This window comes from Danio rerio, chromosome 7, assembly GCF_049306965.1.
Source record: "Danio rerio strain Tuebingen ecotype United States chromosome 7, GRCz12tu, whole genome shotgun sequence".
Taxonomy (NCBI): domain Eukaryota; kingdom Metazoa; phylum Chordata; class Actinopteri; order Cypriniformes; family Danionidae; genus Danio; species Danio rerio.
In genome coordinates this window covers 77,955,324-77,967,352 of record NC_133182.1, presented here as the reverse complement: position 1 = coordinate 77,967,352, position 12,029 = coordinate 77,955,324, and the positions used below count along the sequence as shown (strand labels likewise).

The 12,029-nt window shown below is 46.0% G+C and overlaps 1 protein-coding gene across 1 annotated transcript in view; it reads left to right on the top strand.

The window, feature by feature from the left end:
- The window catches only part of LOC100147849 (uncharacterized), a 38,961-nt gene that overhangs the window by 18,174 nt on the left and 8,758 nt on the right, over positions 1-12,029 (top strand). The window contains exon 24 of the mRNA XM_021477626.3: positions 186-12,014. Coding sequence (XP_021333301.3) covers positions 186-12,014 — 11,829 coding nt within the window. The remainder of the gene's footprint in view (positions 1-185; positions 12,015-12,029) is intronic.

Below are 12,029 nucleotides of genomic sequence, written 5' to 3'. Positions count from 1 at the left end.
TAGATGGAGATGATGCATTATAAATCATAATTTATGCATTAGTTTTAAAATTGATGTGGTAAGATTTTAGTAGCACAAGTCAATTCTTCTCAATTAAAATTGGATCTAATTCTTGTTTAATAATGATTTATATTTCATAAATTGTTCATTCACTTACATTCAATTTCTACTTTACTTGACCATAGAATCCACAACTTCTGAAGTTTCATACACGACCAAGAAGCCAGAGCAACTGACCACTGGAACAACAGCAGAAGTTATTCAAACTGCCTCTACTAGAGAAATTAAACATTCAACAGAACAACAAGTATATGTAACAACAAAGCCATCAACATCCTTACCCACAACAATGAAGAAAACATCAGAATCTGAAACCTCAACAAACATCTTAACAACAACCATGGAAACCTCAATTGCACCTATTACAAAAACACTTCCTACAGTCACAGATAAACCATGGACAACGCTTTCCACCCAATCACAATCTGTGTCAACACGTCAGACAACTGAAGAACAAACCACTGAAAATGAACTGACCACTTTGGAGACAACGTTGTCCACCACCAGGCCACCGAAGGTGGTAACAACTGGCCAAACAATCCAGCCGACAACTACTGCCACAACTACCGTGGAGGAGCTTACAGCAACATCACCTGAATCTTCAACACCATCAAGCACATCTGTCCCTCTGAGACAAACCTCACCAGCCATAACATCCACTCAACCAACAACACTAACAAAGACAACTGCTGTACCTGTCACTACACTAGTGTCCACAACTGTAACTGTTGAATCGTCCACTGAATTAGAGGTCAGCACCCAGAGTCCATCTTCAACAACAAAACCAATCAAAGCTGAAACAACACTTTCAACCACCACAGCAGAGACTCCATCCACCACTGTCCTTGTAGAGGGAAGCAGTACTGTCCAACAACCCACAGAAACATCAGCTCCAAGCATTTTGTCCACAACATCCAAATCATCTACCTCAACTGAAACAACTGGAGTAGTAACAACAACTGAGACAGTTACTGAGAATGAACTGAGCACTTCTGAGACAACAATGTCCACCACCAGGCCACCAAAGGTGGTAACAACTGGACAGACAATCCAGCCGACAACTACAGCCACAACAACCGTGGAGGAGCTTACGGCAACTTCACCTGAATCTTCAACACCATCAAGCACATCTGTCCCTCTGAGAAAAACCTCACCAGCCATAACATCCTCTCAACCAACAACACTAACAAAGACAACTGCTGTACCAGTCACTACACTTGTGTCCACAACAGTGAGTGTTGAATCATCCACTGAATTTGAGGTCAGCACCCAGGGTCCATCTTCAACAACAAAACCAATCAAAGCTGAAACAACACTTTCAACCACCACAGCAGAGACTCCATCCACCACTGTCCTTGTAGAGGGAAGCAGTACTGTCCAACATCCCACAGAAACATCAGCTCCAAGCATTTTGTCCACAACATCCAAATCATCTACTTCAACTGAAACAACTGGAGTAGTAACAACAACTGAGACAGTTACTGAGAACGAACTGAGCACTTCTGAGACAACGTTGTCCACCACCAGGCCACCGAAGGTGGTAACAACTGGCCAAACAATCCAGCCGACAACTACTGCCACAACTACCGTGGAGGAGCTAACGGCAACATCACCTGAATCTTCAACACCATCAAGCACATCTGTCCCTCTGAGACAAACCTCACCAGCCATAACATCCACTCAACCAACAACACTAACAAAGACAACTGCTGTACCAGTCACTACACTTGTGTCCACAACAGTGAGTGTTGAATCATCCACTGAATTTGAGGTCAGCACCCAGAGTCCATCTTCAACAACAAAACCAATCAAAGCTGAAACAACACTTTCAACCACCACAGCAGCCATCCCATCCACTACTTTCAGTGTTGTGGAGGGAAGTACCACTGTGCAGCCATCAGCTCCAAGCATTTTGTCCACAACATCCAAATCATCTACTGCAACTGAAACAACTGGAGTAGTAACAACAACTGAGACAGTTACTGAGAACGAACTGAGCACTTCTGAGAAAACGTTGTCCACCACCAGGCCACCGAAGGTGGTAACAACTGGGCAGACAATCCAGCCGACAACTACTGCCACAACTACCGTGGAGGAGCTTACGGCAACTTCACCTGAATCTTCAACACCATCAAGCACATCTGTTCCTCTGAGACAAACCTCACCACCCATAACATCCACTCAACCAACAACAGTAACAAAGACAACTGCTGTACCAGTCACTACACTTGTGTCCACAACAGTGAGTGTTGAATCATCCACTAAATTTGAGGTCAGCACCCAGGGTCCATCTTCAACAACAAAACCAATCAAAGCTGAAACAACACTTTCAACCACCACAGCAGAGACTCCATCCACCACTGTCCTTGTAGAGGGAAGCAGTACTGTCCAACAACCCACAGAAACATCAGCTCCAAGCATTTTGTCCACAACATCCAAATCATCTACAGTAACTGAAACAACTGGAGTAGTAACAACAACTGAGACAGTTACTGAGAACGAACTGAGCACTTCTGAGACAACGTTGTCCACCACCAGGCCACCAAAGGTGGTAACAACTGGGCAGACAATCCAGCCGACAACTACTGCCACAACTACCGTGGAGGAGCTAACGGCAACTTCACCTGAATCTTCAACACCATCAAGCACATCTGTCCCTCTGAGACAAACCTCACCAGCCATAACATCCACTCAACCAACAACAGTAACAAAGACAACTGCTGTACCAGTCACTACACTAGTGTCCACAACTGTAACTGTTGAATCTTCCACTGAATTAGAGGTCAGCACCCAGGGTCCATCTTCAACAACAAAACCAATCAAAGCTGAAACAACACTTTCAACCACCACAGCAGAGACTCCATCCACCACTGTCCTTGTAGAGGGAAGCAGTACTGTCCAACAACCCACAGAAACATCAGCTCCAAGCATTTTGTCCACAACATCCAAATCATCTACCTCAACTGAAACAACTGGAGTAGTAACAACAACTGAGACAGTTACTGAGAATGAACTGAGCACTTCTGAGACAACGTTGTCCACCACCAGGCCACCAAAGGTGGTAACAACTGGACAGACAATCCAGCCGACAACTACAGCCACAACAACCGTGGAGGAGCTTACGGCAACTTCACCTGAATCTTCAACACCATCAAGCACATCTGTCCCTCTGAGACAAACCTCACCAGCCATAACATCCACTCAACCAACAACAGTAACAAAGACAACTGCTGTACCAGTCACTACACTTGTGTCCACAACAGTGAGTGTTGAATCATCCACTGAATTTGAGGTCAGCACCCAGGGTCCATCTTCAACAACAAAACCAATCAAAGCTGAAACAACACTTTCAACCACCACAGCAGAGACTCCATCCACCACTGTCCTTGTAGAGGGAAGCAGTACTGTCCAACAACCCACAGAAACATCAGCTCCAAGCATTTTGTCAACAACATCCAAATCATCTACAGTAACTGAAACAACTGGAGTAGTAACATCAACTGAGACAGTTACTGAGAACGAACTGAGCACTTCTGAGACAACATTGTCCACCACCAGGCCACCGAAGGTGGTAACAACTGGCCAAACAATCGAGCCGACAACTACAGCCACAACAACCGTGGAGGAGCTTACGCCAACTTCACCTGAATCTTCAACACCATCAAGCACATTGGTTCCTGTGAGACAAACCTCACCAGCCATAACATCCACTCAACCAACAACACTAACAAAGACAACTGCTGTACCAGTCACTACACTTGTGTCCACAACAGTAACTGTTGAATCGTCCACTGAATTTGAGGTCAGCACCCAGAGTCCATCTTCAACAACAAAACCAATCAAAGCTGAAACAACACTTTCAACCACCACCGCAGAGACCCCATCCACCACTGTCCTTGTAGAGGGAAGCAGTACTGTCCAACAACCCACAGAAACATCAGCTCCAAGCATTTTGTCAACAACATCCAAATCATCTACAGTAACTGAAACAACTGGAGTAGTAACAACAACTGAGACAGTTACTGAGAACGAACTGAGCACTTCTGAGACAACGTTGTCCACCACCAGGCCACCGAAGGTGGTAACAACTGGGCAGACAATCCAGCCGACAACTACTGCCACAACAACCGTGGAGGAGCTTACGGCAACATCACCTGAATCTTCAACACCATCAAGCACATCTGTCCCTCTGAGACAAACCTCACCAGCCATAACATCCACTCAACCAACAACACTAACAAAGACGACTGCTGTACCAGTCACTACACTTGTGTCCACAACAGTGAGTGTTGAATCATCCACTGAATTTGAGGTCAGTACCCAGGGTCCATCTTCAACAACAAAACCAATCAAAGCTGAAACAACACTTTCAACCACCACAGCAGCTATCCCATCCACTACTTTCAGTGTTGTGGAGGGAAGTACCACTGTGCAGCCATCAGCTCCAAGCATTTTGTCCACAACATCCAAATCATCTACAGTAACTGAAACAACTGGAGTCGTAACAACGACTGAGACAGTTACTGAGAACGAACTGAGCACTTCTGAGACAACGTTGTCCACCACCAGGCCACCGAAGGTGGTAACAACTGGCCAAACAATCCAGCCGACAACTACTGCCACAACTACCGTGGAGGAGCTAACGGCAACTTCACCTGAATCTTCAACACCATCAAGCACATCACTCCCTGTGAGACAAACCTCACCAGCCATAACATCCACTCAACCAACAACAGTAACAAAGACAACTGCTGTACCAGTCACTACACTTGTGTCCACAACTGTAACTGTTGAATCATCCACTGAATTTGAGGTCAGCACCCAGGGTCCATCTTCAACAACAAAACCAATCAAAGCTGAAACAACACTTTCAACCACCACAGCAGAGACTCCATCCACCACTGTCCTTGTAGAGGGAAGCAGTACTGTCCAACATCCCACAGAAACATCAGCTCCAAGCATTTTGTCCACAACATCCAAATCATCTACTTCAACTGAAACAACTGGAGTAGTAACAACAACTGAGACAGTTACTGAGAACGAACTGAGCACTTCTGAGACAACAATGTCCACCACCAGGCCACCAAAGGTGGTAACAACTGGGCAGACAATCCAGCCGACAACTACTGCCACAACTACCGTGGAGGAGCTTACGGCAACTTCACCTGAATCTTCAACACCATCAAGCACATCTGTCCCTCTGAGACAAACCTCACCAGCCATAACATCCACTCAACCAACAACAGTAACAAAGACGACTGCTGTACCAGTCACTACACTTGTGTCCACAACAGTGAGTGTTGAATCATCCACTGAATTTGAGGTCAGCACCCAGAGTCCATCTTCAACAACAAAACCAATCAAAGCTGAAACAACACTTTCAACCACCACCGCAGAGACCCCATCCACCACTGTCCTTGTAGAGGGAAGCAGTACTGTCCAACAACCCACAGAAACATCAGCTCCAAGCATTTTGTCAACAACATCCAAATCATCTACAGTAACTGAAACAACTGGAGTAGTAACAACAACTGAGACAGTTACTGAGAACGAACTGAGCACTTCTGAGACAACATTGTCCACCACCAGGCCACCGCAGGTGGTAACAACTGGCCAAACAATCCAGCCGACAACTACAGCCACAACTACCGTGGAGGAGCTTACAGCAACATCACCGGAATCTTCAACACCATCAAGCACATCTGTCCCTCTGAGACAAACCTCACCAGCCATAACATCCACTCAACCAACAACAGTAACAAAGACAACTGCTGTACCAGTCACTACACTTGTTTCCACAACTGTAACTGTTGAATCGTCCACTGAATTAGAGGTCAGCACCCAGAGTCCATCTTCAACAACAAAACCAATCAAAGCTGAAACAACACTTTCAACCACCACAGCAGAGACTCCATCCACCACTGTCCTTGTAGAGGGAAGCAGTACTGTCCAACATCCCACAGAAACATCAGCTCCAAGCATTTTGTCCACAACATCCAAATCATCTACTTCAACTGAAACAACTGGAGTAGTAACAACAACTGAGACAGTTACTGAGAATGAACTGAGCACTTCTGAGACAACAATGTCCACCACCAGGCCACCAAAGGTGGTAACAACTGGGCAGACAATCCAGCCGACAACTACTGCCACAACTACCGTGGAGGAGCTTACGGCAACTTCACCTGAATCTTCAACACCATCAAGCACATCTGTCCCTCTGAGACAAACCTCACCAGCCATAACATCCACTCAACCAACAACACTAACAAAGACAACTGCTGTACCAGTCACTACACTTGTGTCCACAACAGTGAGTGTTGAATCATCCACTGAATTTGAGGTCAGTACCCAGGGTCCATCTTCAACAACAAAACCAATCAAAGCTGAAACAACACTTTCAACCACCACAGCAGCTATCCCATCCACTACTTTCAGTGTTGTGGAGGGAAGTACCACTGTGCAGCCATCAGCTCCAAGCATTTTGTCCACAACATCCAAATCATCTACAGTAACTGAAACAACTGGAGTCGTAACAACGACTGAGACAGTTACTGAGAACGAACTGAGCACTTCTGAGACAACGTTGTCCACCTCCAGGCCACCGAAGGTGGTAACAACTGGCCAAACAATCCAGCCGACAACTACTGCCACAACTACCGTGGAGGAGCTAATGGCAACTTCACCTGAATCTTCAACACCATCAAGCACATCACTCCCTGTGAGACAAACCTCACCAGCCATAACATCCACTCAACCAACAACACTAACAAAGACAACTGCTGTACCAGTCACTACACTTGTGTCCACAACTGTAACTGTTGAATCATCCACTGAATTTGAGGTCAGCACCCAGGGTCCATCTTCAACAACAAAACCAATCAAAGCTGAAACAACACTTTCAACCACCACAGCAGAGACTCCATCCACCACTGTCCTTGTAGAGGGAAGCAGTACTGTCCAACATCCCACAGAAACATCAGCTCCAAGCATTTTGTCCACAACATCCAAATCATCTACTTCAACTGAAACAACTGGAGTAGTAACAACAACTGAGACAGTTACTGAGAATGAACTGAGCACTTCTGAGACAACAATGTCCACCACCAGGCCACCAAAGGTGGTAACAACTGGGCAGACAATCCAGCCGACAACTACTGCCACAACTACCGTGGAGGAGCTTACGGCAACTTCACCTGAATCTTCAACACCATCAAGCACATCTGTCCCTCTGAAACAAACCTCACCAACCATAACATCCACTCAACCAACAACAGTAACAAAGACGACTGCTGTACCAGTCACTACACTTGTGTCCACAACAGTGAGTGTTGAATCATCCACTGAATTTGAGGTCAGCACCCAGAGTCCATCTTCAACAACAAAACCAATCAAAGCTGAAACAACACTTTCAACCACCACAGCAGAGACTCCATCCACCACTGTCCTCTTAGAGGGAAGCAGTACTGTCCAACAACCCACAGACACATCAGCTCCAAGCATTTTGTCCACAACATCCAAATCATCTACAGTAACTGAAACAACTGGAGTAGTAACAACAACTGAGACAGTTACTGAGAACGAACTGAGCACTTCTGAGACAACGTTGTCCACCACCAGGCCACCAAAGGTGGTAACAACTAGCCAAACAATCCAGCCGACAACTACAGCCACAACAACCGTGGAGGAGCTAACGGCAACTTCACCTGAATCTTCAACACCATCAAGCACATCTGTCCCTCTGAGACAAACCTCACCAGCCATAACATCCACTCAACCAACAACACTAACAAAGACAACTGCTGTACCAGTCACTACACTTGTGTCCACAACAGTGAGTGTTGAATCATCCACTGAATTTGAGGTCAGCACCCAGAGTCCATCTTCAACAACAAAACCAATCAAAGCTGAAACAACACTTTCAACCACCACGGCAGAGACTCCATCCACCACTGTCCTTGTAGAGGGAAGCAGTACTGTCCAAAAACCCACAGAAACATCAGCTCCAAGCATTTTGTCCACAACATCCAAATCATCTACAGTAACTGAAACAACTGGAGTAGTAACAACAACTGAGACAGTTACTGAGAATGAACTGAGCACTTCTGAGACAACGTTGTCCACCTCCAGGCCACCGAAGGTGGTAACAACTGGCCAAACAATCCAGCCGACAACTACAGCCACAACTACCGTGGAGGAGCTAACGGCAACTTCACCTGAATCTTCAACACCATCAAGCACATCACTCCCTGTGAGACAAACCTCACCAGCCATAACATCCACTCAACCAACAACAGTAACAAAGACAACTGCTGTACCAGTCACTACACTTGTGTCCACAACTGTAACTGTTGAATCATCCACTGAATTTGAAGTCAGCACCCAGGGTCCATCTTCAACAACAAAACCAATCAAAGCAGAAACAACACTTTCAACCACCACAGCAGAGACTCCATCCACCACTGTCCTTGTAGAGGGAAGCAGTACTGTCCAACATCCCACAGAAACATCAGCTCCAAGCATTTTGTCCACAACATCCAAATCATCTACTTCAACTGAAACAACTGGAGTAGTAACAACAACTGAGACAGTTACTGAGAATGAACTGAGCACTTCTGAGACAACGTTGTCCACCACCAGGCCACCAAAGGTGGTAACAACTGGCCAAACAATCCAGCCGACAACTACTGCCACAACAACCGTGGGGGAGCTAACGGCAACTTCACCTGAATCTTCAACACCATCAAGCACATCTGTCCCTCTGAGACAAACCTCACCAGCCATAACATCCACTCAACCAACAACACTAACAAAGACAACTGCTGTACCAGTCACTACACTTGTGTCCACAACAGTGAGTGTTGAATCATCCACTGAATTTGAGGTCAGCACCCAGAGTCCATCTTCAACAACAAAACCAATCAAAGCTGAAACAACACTTTCAACCACCACCGCAGAGACCCCATCCACCACTGTCCTTGTAGAGGGAAGCAGTACTGTCCAACAACCCACAGAAACATCAGCTCCAAGCATTTTGTCAACAACATCCAAATCATCTACAGTAACTGAAACTATTGGAGTAGTAACAACAACTGAGACAGTTACTGAGAACGAACTGAGCACTTCTGAGACAACGTTGTCCACCACCAGGCCACCGAAGGTGGTAACAACTGGGCAGACAATCCAGCCGACAACTACTGCCACAACAACCGTGGAGGAGCTTACGGCAACATCACCTGAATCTTCAACACCATCAAGCACATCTGTCCCTCTGAGACAAACCTCACCAGCCATAACATCCACTCAACCAACAACACTAACAAAGACGACTGCTGTACCAGTCACTACACTTGTGTCCACAACAGTGAGTGTTGAATCATCCACTGAATTTGAGGTCAGTACCCAGGGTCCATCTTCAACAACAAAACCAATCAAAGCTGAAACAACACTTTCAACCACCACAGCAGCCATCCCATCCACTACTTTCAGTGTTGTGGAGGGAAGTACCACTGTGCAGCCATCAGCTCCAAGCATTTTGTCCACAACATCCAAATCATCTACAGTAACTGAAACAACTGGAGTCGTAACAACGACTGAGACAGTTACTGAGAACGAACTGAGCACTTCTGAGACAACGTTGTCCACCACCAGGCCACCGAAGGTGGTAACAACTGGCCAAACAATCCAGCCGACAACTACTGCCACAACTACCGTGGAGGAGCTAACGGCAACTTCACCTGAATCTTCAACACCATCAAGCACATCACTCCCTGTGAGACAAACCTCACCAGCCATAACATCCACTCAACCAACAACAGTAACAAAGACAACTGCTGTACCAGTCACTACACTTGTGTCCACAACTGTAACTGTTGAATCATCCACTGAATTTGAGGTCAGCACCCAGGGTCCATCTTCAACAACAAAACCAATCAAAGCAGAAACAACACTTTCAACCACCACAGCAGAGACTCCATCCACCACTGTCCTTGTAGAGGGAAGCAGTACTGTCCAACATCCCACAGAAACATCAGCTCCAAGCATTTTGTCCACAACATCCAAATCATCTACTTCAACTGAAACAACTGGAGTAGTAACAACAACTGAGACAGTTACTGAGAATGAACTGAGCACTTCTGAGACAACGTTGTCCACCACCAGGCCACCAAAGGTGGTAACAACTGGGCAGACAATCCAGCCGACAACTACTGCCACAACTACCGTGGAGGAGCTTACGGCAACTTCACCTGAATCTTCAACACCATCAAGCACATCTGTCCCTCTGAGACAAACCTCACCAGCCATAACATCCACTCAACCAACAACACTAACAAAGACAACTGCTGTACCAGTCACTACACTAGTGTCCACAACTGTAACTGTTGAATCATCCACTGAATTTGAGGTCAGCACCCAGGGTCCATCTTCAACAACAAAACCAATCAAAGCTGAAACAACACTTTCAACCACCACAGCAGCCATCCCATCCACGACTTTCAGTGTTGTGGAGGGAAGTACCACTGTGCAGCCATCAGCTCCAAGCATTTTGTCCACAACATCCAAATCGTCTACTGCAACTGAAACAACTGGAGTAGTAACAACAACTGAGACAGTTACTGAGAATGAACTGAGCACTTCTGAGACAACGTTGTCCACCACCAGGCCACCGAAGGTGGTAACAACTGGGCAGACAATCCAGCCGACAACTACAGCCACAACTACCGTGGAGGAGCTAACGGCAACTTCACCTGATTCTTCAACACCATCAAGCACATCACTCCCTGTGAGACAAACCTCACCAGCCATAACATCCACTCAACCAACAACAGTAACAAAGACAACTGCTGTACCAGTCACTACACTTGTGTCCACAACTGTAACTGTTGAATCATCCACTGAATTTGAGGTCAGCACCCAGGGTCCATCTTCAACAACAAAACCAATCAAAGCTGAAACAACACTTTCAACCACCACAGCAGAGACTCCATCCACCACTGTCCTTGTAGAGGGAAGCAGTACTGTCCAACAACCCACAGAAACATCAGCTCCAAGCATTTTGTCCACAACATCCAAATCATCTACAGTAACTGAAACAACTGGAGTAGTAACAACAACTGAGACAGTTACTGAGAACGAACTAAGCACTTCTGAGACAACGTTGTCCACCACCAGGCCACCAAAGGTGGTAACAACTGGGCAGACAATCCAGCCGACAACTACTGCCACAACAACCGTGGAGGAGCTTACGGCAACATCACCTGAATCTTCAACACCATCAAGCACATCTGTCCCTCTGAGACAAACCTCACCAGCCATAACATCCACTCAACCAACAACACTAACAAAGACAACTGCTGTACCAGTCACTACACTTGTGTCCACAACAGTGAGTGTTGAATCATCCACTGAATTTGAGGTCAGTACCCAGGGTCCATCTTCAACAACAAAACCAATCAAAGCTGAAACAACACTTTCAACCACCACAGCAGCCATCCCATCCACGACTTTTAGTGTTGTGGAGGGAAGTACCACTGTGCAGCCATCAGCTCCAAGCATTTTGTCCACAACATCCAAATCATCTACAGTAACTGAAACAACTGGAGTAGTAACAACAACTGAGACAGTTACTGAGAACGAACTGAGCACTTCTGAGACAACGTTGTCCACCACCAGGCCACCGAAGGTGGTAACAACTGGCCAAACAATCCAGCCGACAACTACAGCCACAACTACTTCAGAAGAAGGAACAACATTAGAAACAACCAAATCTACAATTTCACCAGTTGTTACTACAAATGTTTTCTACTTTTCTACATCCATGGAGACCTCAATTGCCCCCATTACAAAAACACTACCATTTTTCACTCTCACCATTCCAGTGACTACAGACTCCTCTCTTTTCTCAACTACCTCAGAGTTTTGTTGCTTTGTGAATGAGACAAATTTCCATTCAGGTATCAACACATTAT